Source organism: Colias philodice, chromosome 19 (assembly GCF_061535455.1).
Source record: "Colias philodice isolate Cphi_HAF_F1 chromosome 19, ilColPhil1 Martin Lab GWU primary, whole genome shotgun sequence".
Taxonomy (NCBI): domain Eukaryota; kingdom Metazoa; phylum Arthropoda; class Insecta; order Lepidoptera; family Pieridae; genus Colias; species Colias philodice.
This window is the reverse complement of record NC_143104.1, coordinates 1487959-1508295: the sequence shown is the minus strand read 5'-3', so window position 1 is coordinate 1508295 and position 20337 is coordinate 1487959. Positions and strand designations below refer to the sequence as shown.

The following is a 20337-nucleotide window of genomic DNA, read 5'->3' as shown; positions in this document are numbered from 1 at the left end:
GACGCGCACTTCAATACGTTCCATCACTATCGCGTGATCGAAAGTTGTCCAACTTTTTACTCAAAAACAAATCGATACGGCTTTGCGACTTATTTATCGATCAACTATCGAGTTGACAGTATGCGCGCGTATATATTGCTATTATATACTTATGAGACACAACAAAACAGTTGTTCAACTAATAGTTGTATGTATTAAATGTTCGAATTTTAAATATGGTCAATAGCTAATTTTTTTTATATGAAATGCTTCAACAATGCATAATAATTGTTATAATACCTTTCTTAAGGGCTTGGTCTAGTAGTGCAAACAAATGCATCCTGTCATCCTATATGTAAATAATACAAATGTACTAAGGGAAAGTTGCTCCACTTAATTTTTAAAAATTAAATCATTCGTATGCATAATTTAATATTCGTAATAAGTACCAAAAATGACAATTTGAAACAATTTTCGTGAAAATTACACCGGGTGATTTTTTTTTATCAGTACACAAAATTTGCGAATACTTTCTATTGATATCTTCATCTTCATGTTTATATAACTGATCAACTTTTACAAAGAAATTTGGACGAAATATAAAAAAAAATAAGCTTTCCATACAAAATGCATAACTCTATACATTTTTTTCGACCTAAGTTTCTTAGTGAAAGTTGTACAGTTTAACTAATAAAACGGATAAACAAATTTTGTATATAAAAAAAAATGTAATGTTTGTGTTAAAAAATTATAAAATAGAAAAATACGCAAATGAAAACAAAAGATATTTATTTCTGACTAGCTTCCGCCCGCGACTCCGTCCGCGCGGATGTCGGTCTTCGCGTCTTCTACAGATTTATTATATAATGTATAATATATAGATTTATATTGATAAACCTAATAAATCTTTTGCTAGCATTCTGATGCTTTATCGGTTGCACTGGATTTATCTCTTTTTTTTTTTCAATCGCTTGAATGATATAGGATGGGTCCTTGATGGGCATCGAATGCTGAAGTCTCGAATCAATCAATTCTGACAGTAGGCAATTTATGTAAAATCTTGATAATGGTCCATCATTTTATTTTGCCTAAACGTTACATAATTTTTTATATATTCTATTTTTAACGAATGATTCACTCCAGTCCAAACAGCAAATAAGCAGACTTCTGCTTCTGCAACGTTTAGTTGCACTGGATTTATCTCTTTTTTTTTTCAATCGCTTGAATGATATAGGATGGGTCCTTGATGGGCATCGAATGCTGAAGTCTCGAATCAATCAATTCTGACAGTAGGCAATTTATGTAAAATCTTGATAATGGTCCATCATTTTATTTTGCCTAAACGTTACATAATTTTTTATATATTCTATTTTTAACGAATGATTCACTCCAGTCCAAACAGCAAATAAGCAGACTTCTGCTTCTGCAACGTTTAGTTGCAGAAGCAGAAGTCTGCTTATTTGTATTTCAAAAGTGTTATTTTTTGCATTGTATTTCAAATATTAAATTTTTTTTTAACCGCATCTTCCGCATTCATGTCTTTTGCCGGAATTAGACATTTAACTTCTACTAGTCCCATTTTCCCTTTTTGATATGGGAGTGTATAAAGTAAATTTTTTAGATATTTCTCGTTATACTTTTAAAAAGTTATTATTGTCATTTTGCTCATTAGGTAAAGTAATTTCGATATCAGTTTTAAGTTTTTTGATACCTGCAATAATAACGTCATAATCGCCTGCACATACTTATCGATTACACCCTGTAGGTATACAATCCACCATCAACATTCATAATGTTTTCCTGTCCTCCTCTCCTTTACGCTGTTCACCGATACATTTTAAATGAGTAAATCTGCTACCACTGAAGGGTGTTTCATTGTGATCAGCAAATTTTCACCACTGTTGTCGATTATTTGTTTTTCATTTTTAATCAGCAATTGGGAATCATCAGTTTTGTTTTTTGCAGATTGGTGATGTACCCTAACAATACGTCGAAAAGGGAAAGCATCAACGAATTATCGTTTTCGTCCTTTTTTTTTATTCTTCGCGTCTCTGTTACTTCTGTTTGTTTAGTTCTCAACCCCACTGAATTTTGATGATGTGATGATAATCCATTCGTTTTAATATTGGTACTTAGAGTTTTTTGGTAGTTTTGTAGTTAGACTAAACTAGAAATGGTGGACTAAATTTGTCAGCGCGTCTGTAAGATCAGAATATAAAACCAACATCCTGTATTTAAGTTACAAAATTAATAATCAAACAACATGCCGCTACGTTGAAAATGACTAGAAGAAAAAATTAAAACACCTCGGATCAATTTTGGAGTAAACAAATCATTTTCCCCGTATGGGGATTTCCCCGGATGAACTTGGGAAGTTCAAGTTCTCAATACAAGTTTATATTATATTTCGTATTTCTCAAACGAAAAATAAACATTTTTGGAACTTCAAAAAAATTATATTATAAGAAAATTTATGAGCTTACTTTAGTTTTAAAGAAATATACATCCCTTTACTGACACCCCGTAAAATAAAGAAATTGTTGCCAATCACCTTTGCAATCTATTTGGTTTCATTAACTTTATGTTCGAAGATAATTTTTTTTCTAGTAGTTACTAGTTACACGCGTATTTTTTTCGTTTATTTTCCATATCGAAATCAAATGTTTAAAAATACGAATATTTGCACAAAACTAAGATAAAAATAATCAATTAACAAAAATATTAAATTTAATGAAGTAGAGCAACTTTCACTTCGGTATGAAGGAAAATCGAGCGTGGAGCACACGTCAGAACGCTCCGGCCCAAGGAGCGCGACTAAAGAAATTCGCTAGGATTTTTCCTTATTATTTTAAATATTTTTTTAATATTTAAAGAATTATCAAAATTCAAAAAAAAATTTTTTTAAAGGATTATTACTCATTGGTCTTCAACCAACTCGAATAAATTAATGGAAAAAATAACTTTTAGCAGTATTTATCAATCGATTTTGTAAGGCAAAAAATGGGAAATTTAATGAATTTATAACGCTCTAATTAAGAAAATCATAAGTTTTTCGGCAATTGTATTCAGCAGTTTTTAATAACGACTATATAAGGATAATAATGCGCTGATCAGATTATGTAAATTGTAATCGGTTGCAACGTAGTGAGTGCACAAACTTAGCTCGAAATGATTTTGGGGGAAAGAGACTTATCTTGAAGGCCTGATTAAGGTAACATAAAGTAACTTTATAAATGTGAAAAAATTCACGCGCATTGCGTATATAACACTAATTGATAAACAAGAAAAAAAAATTCAGTTTATCATTTTATTAGCCGGGAAAAAATTGTCAAATAACTTGTTGAAAACGCAATTTTGCTAGACTGCAGCCTTAACATATTAGGATTCAACTAAGTACATCTTACTCGAATACATAATATTATACAATTTTTTTTTTCTTTTTCTTTCTTATATAAAAAAAATTTAACATGTGTGTTCAATAAAGTCTAGTAAAAGTTTTATTTTTACATAATATTTAGTGTCAAAACTGCCAAATTTTGTATACATTTCTGTGCTCAAGCAAAGTTTTCTTTTACCATTTTTAGTGCCCAACAATTTTTTATATCATATGTCATATAGGTACCTAGTTTGCCTGCATTTCTTTGTTCCATATTCCTAAGGCCCTTCGCTCATGGAGCTACTCAAAAATGACTGAACTAATCAGTAATTACGATTACAAACCAGTTACAAATTGTATCTCGCATACAACGCTACTCAAGTTATAAGGTTTCAGTCACTTGTCAATGTTTGCTCGTTCATTTTTATCATAAAAAACAAAGAAACTCGGGAAACCAGTAGCGTGGAGACCGGCACGACGCGTCGCGCGTGATTGGTTGCTAACGCGTTACTCACCAGTTAGTAACTAGTCGCGTCGTGTGCGAATCTCCATAGAACATGTATGGGCTGTGACACTCAGGCAACTCGTTAGTAATTTGAGTTTGTGACTAGTTCTTTTTGAGTAGCTCCATGAGAGAAGGGCCTAAGATATTTTCTCAGTGTCCAATTAAATCCTATACATTTTTTAACATCCAATTAAATTCCTATAAATTCAAAATATCAGCATACAAGCATATCATAGAATTACATTTAATCAATCAACATCTCATATAATAACTAAATAACGTGCCACATTCATTTGAATCCAAAATCACCCGTGCACCGAGTTATATCGAAATTACGAATAGCCTAGTGAATAATGTATATGACCTGTGGAATTATTTTCACCATCCAATCACAATCCCATATATTCCTAAACAACTTCCACATATGTATATATTTTTATTCCCCGACCCCCACAAAATCACAGTCCATCATCAAGCATCATATTATTATATCAGACCTCGCACGCGAGTATGACCTGAGGAATTCTTTTTAATTAGGTACACAATTCCTTATTTTTACCCCCCCCCCCCCTCTTCACAAAATCACAGTCCATCATCAAGTATCACATACGCAAGTAAGTCCTCATTAGTGAGGGGGTGCGAAACCTCGCGCGCGAGTACGATTGGTGCACGCAGTCCTATCAAAATGTTGTTAGTTATGTAGTTTAGCCTATTATGTATTATCTGTGGAGTTTTTTTTATCCCCCCTCTACAGAATCACAGTCCATCATCGAGCATCACATACGCGAGTCAGTCCTCATTAGTGAGTCTGGTGCGAGTCCTGGTTCGTGAGTATCTCCGTGCGAGTACATACACAATACCAGAAAGCGCTAATGCTATGGGGACACCGAGTCCTATTGAAATTATTAGAATTACGAATAGGGAAAAGCCCTCAACTGGTGGCACTCCGTAGCCGATTGTGTATGACCTGTGGAATAAATTAATAGAAAAAGAGAAAATAATTTAATTGATATATCTGTACTAATATAATAATATTTGTGTAATAATGTCCTATAATAAAAAAATAAAAAAAAATATTATGAGCTGAAGAGTTTCTGTTTGTTTGCCTGCTTGAACCCGCTCTTATCAGGAACCATGGGTCAAATTTTAAAAACGATCGCTATTAGATAGTCGATTTATAGAGGAAGTCTATTATAGGTTATATATTATCACGCTAAGACCAATAGAAGCGAAACAATGCGGTTAAAACTGCAGGTCACAGCTTTTCATAATTATTGGATAATAGTTTGAATGGGATTAGCATGATAATTATAAACCCTTTTTTTTTCAAGTGGGGAAATCTATATAACCCTCAGCAAGCGGTGAAACCTGTACATGATAACATGAATAATTTAATAAATAATTCTCACCAGGCGGTATAATTGTGCTGCTTATAGAAGCCATCGCTAGCTTCACCAAAAGACATGAACATGTCTTGCACCAGTACCTTGGGGGAGTCTTTGAAGTACAGTTCTATGGTGCTGCGTTGAGGTAGCCTTGTTCTGGAAACATCCATGCAATAAATAAATAAATAAATAAAAATAATATTTAGTAATAGCTTTCCACCCGCAGCTTCGCCCGCGCAGTCAAAGAAAAACCCGCATAGTTCCCGTTCCCGTGGGTTTTCCAGGATAAAACCTATCCTATTTCCCGGGGTAAAAAGTAGCCTATGTCCTTTCTCGGGTATCAAAATATCTCTATACCAAATTTCATGTAAATTGGTTCAGTAGTTAAGGCGTGATTGAGTAACAGACAGACAGACAGACAGAGTTACTTTCGCATTTATAATATTATATTTAGTATATTTAGTATTAGACATATTCAAAACGTATATATGTAGATAACACAAAATTTATTAAAAAACATTTTGTGTAGGAAAAAGAGTGTGTGTGCCGAGTACACGTATCAGAAGTAAAATTGGCAAGATTCCAAGATACCAAAACCGACGCCTTACTCCATGACGTGACAGTATTACCATGACGCGACCTTGAAATTTTACTCTCAACGCGCCTAAACAAGTTACACTCTAAAAAAAAATTAAGATTAATAATATTTATGCGTTTAATTTTGTTTGTGCAGACTTTTGTTAATTTTAATATTGCCTACCTGGTAATAAAGAGTTTATTATTATTTTGTTTACAAATAGTTGTTACATAAGTCTTGTTACTTATATTCTTACAAGTTCAAGGTTTTTAGATAACACACAATATTTTTTTATCAATTCACTTATCACATACTATAAATAAAGAATATGCAATAATATTTCGCAAATTAAATCGTTTTCTAAAGTAATAAACAGAAAAAAAATCATTTTTCAACATAAGCAGACGAATAAACTAAAAAACTACACACCCTTCGATACATTTTTTCACCAGCGGAAAACATAATTCCATGAAAAAAATGTTATATTTTTCCAAAAAAAAATTACTTACCTGTTAAAATTAGATACATGTGCCATAGTAGAGCTGGCAACATTTCGTTCCTTGTCAGTATAACCGACAGGTCGGAACTGAAGATAGCCTCCTTCTTCATCATTAAATAGAGATGGAGTTTTGATCTCGATTATCTGTGAAATTTATTTAATTATCAGTATAGACAGGCATAACATAACAACAGACATAAACCAGGCTTAAGTACCACATTCATATATCATAATATTTAATCTGATCAACTTTTTTTGATTAAAGAGTAATAAAATATCCATAAAAAATCACAAACATGTATGTTTATAATATAAGAATGATAAGCTGAAAGATGCAACTGAAATAGAAAAAAACTATGTTCACGGTGCGTTTACGTCGGCGTCATACGTTCGTTGTGCGGAGCGGCAACGTCGCGTCGCGTAATAAGTTAATTGTGCTGAGTGGCAACGCTGCGTTAGCCGCTCGTCATGCGTTCGTCGCGGTTCTGCTGAGCGGCAATGTCGCGCCATTACTTAGTTGTGCGGAGTGGCAACGTCGCGTCATTCGGCCGTAAACAGAATATTAATTGTTTCTACGCTTAATTTAAAACAATCACCTTGCAATTATCAATTAACGAAAGCATGCATATTATGTACAATTCAGACCAATAAGAAGATAAGATTAAAACTAACCTCAAAAACGCCCGGAGTATGTTCATCGTCCAGACTCTTGCGCATAGTATAGTGCATTGTATCGCTCGCGTCATCTGTACTGACCAATACAAAATGTAACGCGAATCTCGAAGCATTGTACTCTTTAGATGTCGTCAAGTTCACTAAAGATAGGTCTATGAGCGTTGAATTGGCAGTGTGAATCAAATGTGGTAATTCTACTGCGTAGTCCCTAAATGGTAATAGATCTAGCTGGAATACGAAAGTTAGATTTAGACTATTGTACATAAAATTTCCTCAAAAGCATTAAAAATTCCATGCCGGTTTTTCCTTTAAAATATTTGTGTAAAAATTGAGTTGAATTAAGGTAGGTATCAAATAACATTATTTATAATGATTTCCTGTTGATACTTTATCACAATAAGGAAAATTATTTTTTTGTCATTTTTAGTTCTTATATCCTACTAATAACATATATGAATAACTACAGACACAAAAATTATCACGCCCCATGGCTTCACAAATAAACACTTTCGAATTTATAACATTCTTAAGGATACCTTACCTTTTTTTTTTGTCTGGTGTCTCTAGATGTTAGCCAGAGGGGCTTCTACATTTTAACGCGATTGCGTGGATGGTCGGAAGGTTATATATAATATTATATAAGTATTGTATATCCTTACCTTCATATGTACAAAGCCGTCCCGTTCATGTCTGTCTGTGTGTAGCGTTCCAACTACGTGTATCATGGCCTCTTTTTCCGTCAAAATACTCTCTTTCAAGGCCCACAAGATTTGTTTGCAACTGTATTCATTTTGTGGATACTTCGGGCTTATGTAACCGTTGTCGTTTAAGTCGTCATATTCAATTAACTGAAAATATAATACAGGTCTTATTAACTACATCAAAAAGACATTACATTTTTACAATGTTATTGTAGATTTCCATTATTTTCCAAGAAATGTAAATTTAAATTTTAAAGTGTTTTACAAATAATTCTTGACAAATGATATTAGGTGCAACTAAGCAGAACGCTTATTTTTATAGCAAGGTGAAAATATTACATAATATTTCATACTCATATTACAAAGTATTCTTTTGTTTTTATATAAATGGGAAAAATAGCATCCCAATGACGCCCAAGAGAAGAAAGATGCTGGCGAAGCAACTTTCAAATAATATTGTACTATAATGGGTGAAGTCATTAAATGATAATTCTCCGTTTTCTAATAGGTATTTCAACTATGTTTACTAATATTAGCCATCTGTGAACATATTGATAGCAATAACTGGGTTAAATGTGACACTATCAGCTTTGCATATGCATATTATAGCCGACACTCACAGATGGTAGTGATTCATGTATTTGATTAGAGTAAATCATATTACAATAGCATTATTGAAATAAAAATGAAACTTGAATATGTGACTCATTCAATAAATTTATGGTATTGTAATAAGATTATAGTCAATTATGTACAGTTAATTTAGTTTATAAGAATAATATTATGTTGCGTGTTAAATACTTTCATTTTAACTGTTGATAGTGATTTCTTCCATTTTAAAAGTTGTAATGGCCAGTTAACAGCAATATCTTCCGCTTTTAAGTTATAGTTGCCAGTTTATTTATCAGAAATATTGCTTTGTTAATTTTATTTATACATAATATGTATGGTTTGGAAAAAGTTATTTTGAGATTCTTATGAGATTATGTTATACTGTAAACAGCATTCTATGTTCTATGATAAGGAATGAAACTATAATACATATTTAATTGTAACTAACAGATAAAGCAATATCATAAAATTTGCCAAATACATATTACTAAAGTCCGGTCGCGGAGCAGAAAGAATTTCGTACAATGACCTCTTTACCTACTGACAGTGGTCACAAACATTTTTGAATGAAGTGCAGTTTACATGAAATATTTGGAGGAGAAAATGTTTTTTACTAATTTATTAAATTAATGTCCTTTATTCATTTACAATACTTATTAGTTAGTTACATTTTAACTTTTCCAATAACCACGATATATTATATAAAAAAAAGTGTGCGTGTACACACATAAGAAGTGAAACTTCTTTATGACCTTATTTTTCAAAAAATAATTTACTATGTACAATATTACAGAATACGTTAGTCTAACACGCGATTTCGACTTAGGCGGATTTTGATTGGACATAAAGAGTTTGAGGTTTATTCTTATAAATTTTGAATTCACAAAATCATAATTGAACACCTGACACCAATCAAGCAAACACAAACCTTACGCTCTCAGGTTAAAGGTTTACAATCCCTAAGGACGGCGGTCATTGCACCTGTGCGAGCAAGACACATTATTTTTACAAGGGAGTGACAGTGACAGGTAATAACAGGTTAATGTACGAAATTCTTCCTGCTCCGCGACCGGACTTTAAATACAAATATTATAGGTTTGAATAACTAATATATTTTATATTTTACTCAATAAATGTTACATTATATGAAAAAAACAAACGTTAGAGAATATTATGTAATTTTACCATATTGTTATTATCTTAAATTTAAACATTTATAAAATACCTTGTCCATAACAGTAGCAAAACTATATCTCGGCTGTTCAGACCAAGAGAAGTATTTTGGCTCCGTTCCTTCCCACTTAATGTTTAAAGTGGAGTTCAGACTGCCGACAGACATAACCATTGTCGGTAAGTGTCCAGTGAAGTCCCATATCTGGTGAATGGTGTCAGAGTCACCATCAGCCCTGACGTACACCAGGGTTGTGGTGTTCATGGGACAATCATTGCATCCAGGATTTAGTAGAGATGTTATCTGTGAAATATGTCATATTATGGTTAACATTTTTAACTACATTTGAAATGATAGATAGTGATAACTGCTATTAAAATTTAAAAAAATCATAACTTAGAAACCATGTACATCCTAAACTTGAAATTGTAGAAGCACACTGCAAATAATATGTACTTTTCTCAGAAAAATCGCCAAGTTTCAAATTGTGGGAAATTATTGTACAATTGAGCCCTGCTATGCATAGTTTATATTGATAGGCTATCGTTTAATTATTGTAACATTTAATATCAATAAGTTTAAGGAATGACCACTTTAAATTCTAGTTCGAATAATTAGTCTACCTAATTGTTTTACTCATTAAGTATAGAGGTAAAAAGTTGAGCAATTAGTATTAATTACATCATTTCTAAAGAGAAATAAAGGCTTCAGTGACCTTCGTGATAATCTAGGTGAGGACAATTATATTTAAACACTATTAACTTAACATCTGTTACAAAATTATCGTCAATATATAAAATTACTTACTTTTCTATCCAGTCCATGAGCGGTAGAAAAAATAAAGGTAATCAATAATGCGTAATATACCCTTATCACCGAAGGGAACATTGTGTTTATAAAAACAATATAATTATTCACTAAGGGGAAAGATCACAAGTCAAAAAGTAACAAATTATACAATAAACATATCAGCACGTGCGCCGAGACGAGACTGCAATTAAACTGAGAACGATAATGCGTATGATATCTTTAATTTATTTGTCTCGGTGCAGTGTAATAAATATCAATTATTTCATTTCCTAACAAAGAATCACGCGAACTGAGCTTCAATTGCAAAATAAGCCTGTGTCATTTGTTGACGTTAGAATTTAGAAATGTCAATATAATGACATTGAGTGCGCTGGCTAACAGATAAGATTGTAAAAATTAGATTCGTATGTCATATCTTTTTTTAACTCTACTAATGTTTTAAAACACAAAATAACTAGCTGATTTCATGACACAAACTTCATAAAATATTATCCTATTCAGACACAGTGTTCAGAATACTTTAACCCACCACATTTAGACATTAAATATAAATTTATCTTTTATGAGACAAGATCCACATCTTCTCTTTCACTATTAAGTATCTAATTTCTGTATTTGCGAATTTTTTAAGTATGGGGAGAATTTTTACAACTTTCCAGTTGTAACTTTCATGTATAACTCACAATTAATCATTTTTACCACAGATTTTATTCACAGATGAAATAAAACAATTTTTTAACAGAACATTTTATTGTATAGGAATATCGTCAACATGCTGTTTCTTGCGGCCTTCGTCATCACTGCGCGGTGAATGTTCCCGCTTTTCTTGCTTTTTACCCTTTTTATTCTGGTTTCGAACCGCCTTTGACATTTTGCCTTCACCCACACTGTCAAAAGAATAATAAAATATTAATAAACATTGGAACTCATATTTCCTTTTTCTTAGAATGCAGGTGCTTGACGAAAAAATTGGTTGATGATTTTTTTATAATATCGCATCGTTATATAGTAACTAACTTTTATTCCTTTAATTTTTATTGTACATAAAAATACGAAGAAACGAAACAGCCCAACACTAAATATTATTAAACTTTAGTAGGGGCCCGGGATCCGGGGCCCCAGTACGTCTAATTATTTCAAACTCAAACATTCATTTATTCAATTAGACTACTATTTAGTAGCACTTTCGAATCGTCATTACATAAGTATTTTTAACATTTACCACCGATTCGGAAAGCAGTATCTATGGAGAAGAAAGAAGGCAAGAAACTCCATAGTTGCTCTTTTAAATCATGTCAATATTACATAATATGTAACTTATATCTAACTAAAGTCCGGTCGCGGAGCAGAAAGAATTTCGTACAATGACCTCTTTGCCTACTGACAGTGGTCACAAACATTTTTTAATGGAGTGCAGTTTACATGAAATATTTGGTGGAGAAAATGTTTTTTACTAACTTATTAAATAATTGTCCTTTATTCATTATCACATATTACATCATATAATACTAACTTTCCGCCCGCGGCTTCGCCCGCTTTGTCTAAAACCTAATAAATTATATACTAAAATCTTCCTCTTGAATCACTCTATCTATTACAAAACACCGCATCAAAATCCGTTGCGTAGTTTCAAAGATTTAAGCGTACAAAGGGACATAGGGACAGAGAAAGCGACTTTGTTTTATACTATGTAGTGATGATAGTGAAATAGTGATGATTACAAGCAAGCCAACGACGTTTTGTCGTATGAGTATGGTCAATAAAAAAAACACATGCAATTAAGAACAAATCTTACACTCTCAGGTTAAAGGTTTACAATCCCTAAGGACGGCGGTCATTGCACCTGTGCGAGCAAGACACATTTTATTTACAAGGGAGTGAAAGTGACAGGTAGTAAGAGGTTAATGTACGAAATTCTTCCTGCTCCGCGACCGGACTTTACATAATATAGCATAATATGCCAAAGAACTGTCCTGTGGTTTTTACGCGACAACCCTCCATGGGTCTCTATCGTCCATATATTCCTGAATACTGTAGTACGCTCTCTGAACTAGTACATTTTTTATGTAAGTTTTAAATTTAGAACTACTTAACTCTTTAATATTGTGAGGAATTCTATTATATAAGCGTATACCTTGACCCATAAATGAATTTTTAACTTATTTGAACTTTTCAAATATTAAATAGGGTACAAATGATCAAAACCGTACACTAATACATACTTATTTCACAACTTACTTAATAGAGGCCCTGGACCCGGGGCCCCAATACGGTGCCGGGTTGAACTGGAACCTCAGGGCCCCATTTCTTCGACTCACTGGGTTTGCGTCCGGTCGTTCTGTTAGATCCACTGTGCTTTTGATCTCTTGGCTTAGTATGAACTTCGTTATAAGGTCTGCTTCAAGCCTGTGGTAAAATTTGCTTTGGTAAAATTTTCAATGTTTTGAAGTTGTTAAACCATTTTTTTAAGTTTTTAATATAGGTTGTAGGTTGAGATTATTTGTGAATAATAGATACAATATATTCAATAATAAATGATGAACAGCTATGAAATATCACATAATATAAAGATTATAGATAATATCAAACAAGACTTTATAAGATTTGAAATATGTAAATTAATCCTAAATCCTTAAAAATAAAAGTAATTCTACAATCTGATTTTTAATTGATGTTGCTAAATAAATTTCAAGTTTCATTAAAATCGGTTAACTACCATTTATTACCAAAAACTGGCAACACTCACTTGGCCGGTTTGATAGGATGCGTTTTCTCCCATGTCCTTATAACGTCCCATAAGAACTGCGCAGGTGCAGTCGTTTTGATTGATAACTTTGACGCGTGTGAGAATGATACTTGGTAGCCAGCATTCAGGATTGCTGATCTGAAATTTTGTTATATAATTTTATTGATGTAATTCTGGGCTTAAAATATGTAACATGATTGCGTGCTAAATATGAAATGCAATGTTTTAAAAGCAAAAAACAAACTGATAAATAGTAGTTAAGCTTAGCCTATAAAAAGCTAGCTAGCTGTTACGTAATTTGACGCCGAAATCAGCTATCTATAATCAGCTTTTGAAGCGGTCAATTTTTTTTTCTTCCAGCAGCAACAAAAAACATACACCGTTAAACGTTAGAACAAATTTTATTCCTCATATTCTTGCTATTTTTACATCAAAAACTCATACCACACAGCACACTTTAAATATAAAAAAAAACTAGCCTCAATTTCAGCATCGGCATAGTTTCCAAATGCACTCTACCAAAGAGTTTATCCAATATATAATACAGCGGCACATCTGGCAACTCCTCTAGGACCACAGACAACACACCGTTTATCCGTTTGGACGTGCCGAATCTGTGGCTATTGTCCTCTACGTGATGTAATACGCGGGAAACGAATTCCGCGTTGTGGATCGGCGCTGACCATATAGGACCACCTAGCTGTTGATTTTTTTTAATTAGTACAATATTTAATAGATATAAAAATAAATGAAAATTTTTGAAAAGTAATTAAGTATAACTAGATGCTAAAACTGATCATTATCAAACAAGAAAGGTTCAATTAAAAAAAATCTGTGTTATTTTTCTTCCCATATTGTTTTGTTCAATTCTTAATGTATTTAAGTAAGAATTTACACTATTAATACTGAAATATGAAAACACAGGTAAAAGTTTTAAAAACTTAAAAAATAGTGCAGGTTGTTGAAGGAATGTTTTTTCGTGAAATATGTAATCGCTCAGTTCAAAAGGGCAGATGTTTTAATAAAAATCCAGTGTAGGGTAGATTGACAAACGCAACAAATAGTACTGTCTGTCTCACTAATCGAAAATTTTATATAGGCTATGTACACACACAAAAAAGAAATTGTTTCGTTTTTAACATGTTCTTAATTATAAATACTTACATGGTGCCTCTGATTACAGTGTACACAGAACTCCGAAACCGGCGGCACAGTGGGCAGGCAGCTCTTCATTTGTCCCGGGTTCTTTTCCGTCGGGTTCGGTTTGAATGCACCCAACGGTTGTAACGTTAGGTTATCACAACCCACGCATTGGTACACCATTGATAGCTTGCTGAAAGTGTTGATTAAATTCAATAAACAAAAAATGCAAAAAAATTGGTTGTCTGTAAAGTCGGTTTACTGACGATAGTTGAACGTGACAACGTCCGATTGTGCTTCTTTGTCGCTCGTTTCGCGCTCTTACTTGCACTTTAAGCCTTACATGGAACGCCTCAGAGCGAGGTAACGCCGCATGAGTCATGTTTTTTCGTGCGTGCAGCCGGCTCTATCGAATTATAAGACGTTGTCACGTCAAAAAAGAAAATGTTGATGGTAATTTTTTTTGTACAACTAAAAACATTAATCGTTGTAATAAATAAGTGTTTGTTAAATGTTATGTTTTTTTGTGATAGTAGAGCGAAAAATAATCGATGGGTAGACTGACAGTACTCAACTTTGCAAAGCTTTGGAGGTAGTGTATATGATTAAGAAAGTTTTGATACAAAAAAATATTGTTATATAATAAACTAGGTTTCCGCCCGCGGCTTCGCCCGCGCAGTCAAAGAAAAACCCGCATAGTTCCCGTTCCCGTGGGATTTCCGGGATTGCGTCATTTTCCCGGAATAAAAAGTAGCCTATGTCCTTTCTCGGGTATCAAAATATCTCCATACCAAATTTCATGAAAATTGGTCCAGTAGTTTAGGCGTGATTGAGTAACAGACAAACAGACAGAGTTACTTTCGCATTTATAATATTAAAGTATGGATTACGGCAAGCATTATGATGTCATAATAGATAACTTGATTCATTTAATTAGTATTAAGTTCGATAATTTTTTACCTGGTTGTTTTTTTACAATGTATAGCACCGGAGTGCACCCTCACAAACACGCGTATATAGAAATCAGCCGATATGCTGAGCATCGGTTCTATGTACCTGCTGTATCTATTTGCGTGATGTTCTATACTTTGGAGTAATATTCTTAGTGCCTGTGAATTGCAAAAAATATGAGTATTTAATATTTTTTTGTATGATATGGAAAAATATTTGTTATAATATAAAGACGCATGATTATATGTACATATACTAATTTTCTATAGATTACCTATCGGAATTAAATATTTTAAACTTAACAAATTTAAATGAAACAATGCTTAATTTCTACGTGAGAGATTGTAGATTCTTTTTAATTCTCACCATTTCATGACAGCATTTAGTTTTAAGGCTAACAGCACCGTATTTGACGTAACAAGTTTCTGGCGAGTTTCCCGCCAAAACCGCCATGTCAGTTGCTGTGACAAGCAAGAGGCCGCCATCTTGTACACTCTGTACAGCAGAGTCAAGGAATATGGATGGACATCCGTAGGGATCTAGGTCAATGGCTGCAAATCTTTTTGCTGGTGATTTGTGTTTGTACATTAGCATGCTGTAATAACAAATGTTATGTTTAAAAAGGAGATTGTGGAGGAAGAAATTCCTCCATCAAAAAAGGATTTTCGACCAACTGGCTGGCCAGTAAGACACCGATAAATGATGTTGGTCAGTTGTATATATTATGCTCTGTTGCAAAAACATTTCACTTGTTGCTACAGAGATTTTGTTAACTATTTATCAGAACAATTTTATAGTGAAGCAGAATTTGCACTCACAATTTTCATATATGAAAAACTAAAAGCATAGAAAAAAAAATTGCTTATTTCCACTCGTTGGCCTATTAAATCTATGGTAGATCATATATTATGCAGTGACATTTTAATTTATTTCCACTGCAAACACAATTTCTATACCAATATTATAAAGAGAAAAAGTTTGTAATTATGTAATTATGTATGGTTTTCATGCATAAACCTCTCAACCGATTTTGATGAAATTTGGCACATACAATCTTTAGACCCTGAGAAAGAACATAGGCTAACTTTTATAGCGAAATATGTACCACGGGCGAAGCCGGGGCGGACCGCTAGTTATTAATAAAAATAGTATAATAACCTACCAAGCATCATCATGGCTGGTTTCAATTAAATTATCCACACCATTATATACAACATTATCTTTAATAGTTTCCACTGCTTGTTCAGATAAGTCATTTGCAACAATTTTAGTTACATTTGGCACTTCTTTCGCATATCTAATACTTCTCAAGCCAGTGGCTGATAGAGCTTCTAAAATTGTTATGGGAATCTGAAATAAATATAAACAAATATAGTAAAATTACAATTTATACAAAAAAAAAATCTCTGTTTATTTTTTAAAAATTTGGTGGAATTGTGCCATATATAAGAAATGAAGCTTGATAAAAATGAAGCTTGAAACTTAGCTTGATATTAAATAAGAATTTAACTATCATTTAGCAACTTATATATTTTAATTTTTAACATTAAATTTGGACTTATATATAAATAAATAAATAATAACAAACCTCTTCAATCTTTTCATCTTGTACACCTTCCTGTGACTTTGCATCTAACTTTTTCTTAATTTTTGCGATCTTTTCATTCTTATAATCATTGATAAATACACTCAAAACAGCAATACTAAGATCTCTATTGAATTCTTGAACTGGGTTATAAAATACTTTTTCGGAAGATACTCGAATTTCCGCTTGTCCCTCTATTATACTTTTTTTAACTCCTGAAGTAGTTGATTCCATTTTCATGATATTCTGTGCCACATGAAACAAATGTTCAAAATAGAAAATCTAACCTATAATCTTCTAATTTCTTATTATAAATAAGTACCTACCTTGCTAACTACAGAAAGAACTCGTATATATTGTCTCATATATTTATTTTAAATTAAAAAATATGAAATATTCATTTCGGAAATAAATATTAAATGATAATTTTAGGTTGTTTACATTTGCAACCCATGAGAATTGGGAAGTTAAAAATAAATGTCAATTGTCAAAGTCATAAGTGATAAGACTTAGGGTGCACTCACACACATCAGTCACCGTCAGGGCGCGTCACCGGACAGGATTAAAAAAAAATATGTATCAATAGTTCTAGTATGACTCTGTTCCCACACGACAGTCGCCGGCACGAAATCTATCAGTGACGTCACCGGTCAGGCACGTCAAATAATCTTTCCATACATGGATCATACTTTTATCCCCACTCACCCGGTGCCGTCACGTCTCAGTTCAGTCAGCGTCGTGCTACCGTCAATTGCTACATGTTCTCTAGCGTGACACACGTCTAATCACTGACTAACCTGATGTATGTGTTCAATCTCGGAGCAATTAACAAGCCTGGAGAAGTAACAATTAATTGAACGTTTCTTATATAGTGGCTCTCTTTTATTCAATACCCTAATTAATGCGATAGAAAGAGACAACACACTGTTATCTGCTTGGCATTCAAATCCACATGTAGCCACTTTTTGTTCTAAAAAGGTAGTGCTTGCCTTTACTTTATCGAATACTAAAATATCGATAAATAAAAAAATTAAGTTATAAAATTGCTTGAAGATAATTTAAGATTCGTTTAATTTTGAATTATGGATAGGTAATTCCTACATACAATATACAAAAAAATTGATATTTTATTATAAATAAGTTAATTTATAATAAAATATCAATTTTTTTGTAAAATAATACAATTGTTGTTTTGTAAAATAATACAATTAACAAAAAAATTGATCAAAACACTAACCTGTGAAATGACAAATTTCTATCTTCGTCCGATTTCACATTACTACGGCTTTTACAGCCGTAAGCAACACAAGCCATGTTATCTTTAGTCAATTGTCTTTTCATAAAATAACAAATTAAACTAAAACACTCGTTTTTCACTTCAAAAAAGATATGTAAAATAACCAAGCGATGATCACCAGACTGGTGATCAAAACAAATTGTAATGGCTACATGTCATTTCAAACTGTCGAACTGACATATATCTGTCCTCTTTTTTCGCATGACATTTTGCCATAAGCTAAAAAGGCCAAACTAGTGCGTTATTGTTCAATTAATTGTTACTTCTCCAGGCTTGTTAATTGCTCCGAGTGTTCAATGATTCAGTCAAACCGGCGACGTGACTGACGGACAACATGACGGTGACTGGTGTTTGTGGATACGTACACAAACCGTCACCGATCAGTCATCGGTGACTTGACGGTGACTGATGTGTGTGAGTGCACCCTAAAACGTCATCGATCTGTAAAATCGTGTAAAATGTAGGTAGCTTAAAAAAATCCAGCATGCCTTCCTATTTATAGTTAACTTTTGATCTAATACTCAATAATTGCTCCGAGGTCTAATAGATTACTTGATCTGTGTCCCTGAGTATATATTATATTCTGTGTGTGTGTCAGACAGTCGTAAATAGATAAAAAAAGTTGTGTGGTTTTATGAAACCACGGTAAAAGTGAAACTGTTCGGACGGTTCCGAACACTGCTTTGTGTAGCGCATGTCGCGTGACGCGAGCCGCCATACACGCGACATGCGCTACACAGACCAAAAAGTTTGAGACGATGTAATAAAAGTTTCACTTCAAAAATAAGCCTCTACAATTTCATTATAAGCTTATTGAAATTCTTATTATATTCATGGTTTTTTTCTGTGGTTTATTTTAAGTGTTGTGGATGATTATCAAGCTTGAGTCACGTAGGATCTTCGTAAGATTCTGGCTGTTTTCCAATTACTGAGCATAATTCGACTCAGTGCCGCACAATGCCGAATTATGCTGATGCTTAATTGGAACATGAAACGCACTAGCAGGTTGCACTAAGTTCAGTGTTGAAAAAAAAATATTCATATAGTTAGCTATAACCTCATTAATGTGTAAATAAAGTGGTATACATAATAATTGGTTGAAAAATATTTACGGTTATTTTAAGTAATTTGGATTTTGATTATTTCGTTAACATTTTTTTCAATGTTTGTATCTTCATCCATACTTATATTTATTTTTTTAACATAATTTGAATTAACTTTGATTATTTCGAAAAAACTACAATGAAACGAAAGCTTTATAAATTTTTTTCCAACAATTAATAAAATTACTAACGATAAATCGATTGCACGCATCAATTCACGCCTTAGATCATTAAGTAATGGACTGTGGTAATGGATAACACTCGCAGGCGTTTCCCCTTTTGCCGAGGTATAAGATTATTCGAATCGAAAAATCTTATGCTTTCATAAAAACTACTTGCGTAATCGATTACAAACACTCTGCGTATTCGTAAAACATCGAAATGACGTCTGCGAGTGCTCCGCTAAAAATGCCGTTTTGCACTGTCAAGTCTTACAAAAGCAATTCAAACATGTCGAATATTAAAAAAGATGGAATAACCTTTAATTTGTGTATATTTTTTTATTTATTTAACGTACATTTCTAATTAAATGCAATTTCTAATAATCGTCGATGTATCGTTTAGCGATATGATCAAGACAAATAATCGAGTCATATTTAGAAAGAGAGAGAGACGAGACTATCCTGGAAAGAAAATATACAAATTTAATCTTTATTAACCAAGAGATAAAGTTGAATTTAAAACGCGATAATGAACCGCATTCCTTACGAGACTATCTTTTGAAGAAATACAAATTTAATCTTTATGATATAAGTTATAAAGTTGAATTTAGAACGCGATATTGAACCGCACTCCCCACGAGACAAACTGGAATGAAATACAAATTTAATCTTTATGAACTTAAAGAAAGAGTTGAATTTAAAAACTCGTCGCTTAAAAGGTCGTAAATTTTTACGACTTTCGTGACACAAATTATTTTTGTGAATGTGTGATTGTGTTTCAATAGTGTGAGTTACCCTCCCCGCACCAAAATCAGCAGAAAGTTTAGTTAGAACATTTGCCAGCGTACTCCATCCATTACTTAATGATCTAAGATTCACGCGCATTACTTTTTCTAGTGCTCGATTGTGCGAAGCATTGCTGTAGTTGGAACATTCAACGTTAAGCATTATGCCGCATAATGCGCTCTAGTGCTGTAATTTAGTGCAGAGTTTTGGCCAAATTTTGGCTGTATGAAGAGTCAAAGTCAATTGTAAAAGTCGATGTCATGCACTGATGTCATGTG

At 32.8% G+C, this 20337-nt stretch overlaps 2 protein-coding genes and 1 long non-coding RNA gene across 3 annotated transcripts; all 3 read right to left on the bottom strand.

Annotated features, from left to right (window-relative positions):
* Positions 1-194: 194 nt before the first annotated feature.
* LOC149479742 (uncharacterized) lies at positions 195-3496 on the bottom strand. Its single transcript, XR_016317162.1, has 2 exons — positions 3349-3496; positions 195-283 (listed from the first exon to the last, which is right to left on the bottom strand). It is a non-coding gene; the product is annotated as an uncharacterized LOC149479742 (long non-coding RNA).
* Positions 3497-4424: 928 nt separating this feature from the next.
* On the bottom strand, positions 4425-10600 carry LOC149479741 (glycosylated lysosomal membrane protein B-like). Its single transcript, XM_089707514.1, has 7 exons — positions 10288-10600; positions 9535-9783; positions 7656-7844; positions 6994-7224; positions 6332-6465; positions 5270-5401; positions 4425-4827 (listed from the first exon to the last, which is right to left on the bottom strand). Exons 1-7 carry the CDS (start codon positions 10366-10368, stop codon positions 4650-4652), a joined length of 1194 nt encoding a protein of 397 aa, XP_089563640.1. The 5' UTR covers positions 10369-10600; the 3' UTR covers positions 4425-4649.
* Positions 10601-11027: 427 nt separating this feature from the next.
* Positions 11028-17185, bottom strand: Trm1 (tRNA methyltransferase 1). Its single transcript, XM_089707509.1, has 10 exons — positions 17039-17185; positions 16716-16958; positions 16290-16477; positions 15494-15722; positions 15137-15285; positions 14201-14369; positions 13516-13736; positions 13037-13174; positions 12529-12696; positions 11028-11177 (listed from the first exon to the last, which is right to left on the bottom strand). The coding sequence occupies exons 1-10, from the start codon at positions 17075-17077 to the stop codon at positions 11039-11041; spliced, it is 1683 nt and encodes a 560-aa protein (XP_089563635.1). The 5' UTR covers positions 17078-17185; the 3' UTR covers positions 11028-11038.
* Between the last annotated feature and the right edge of the window lie 3152 nt (positions 17186-20337).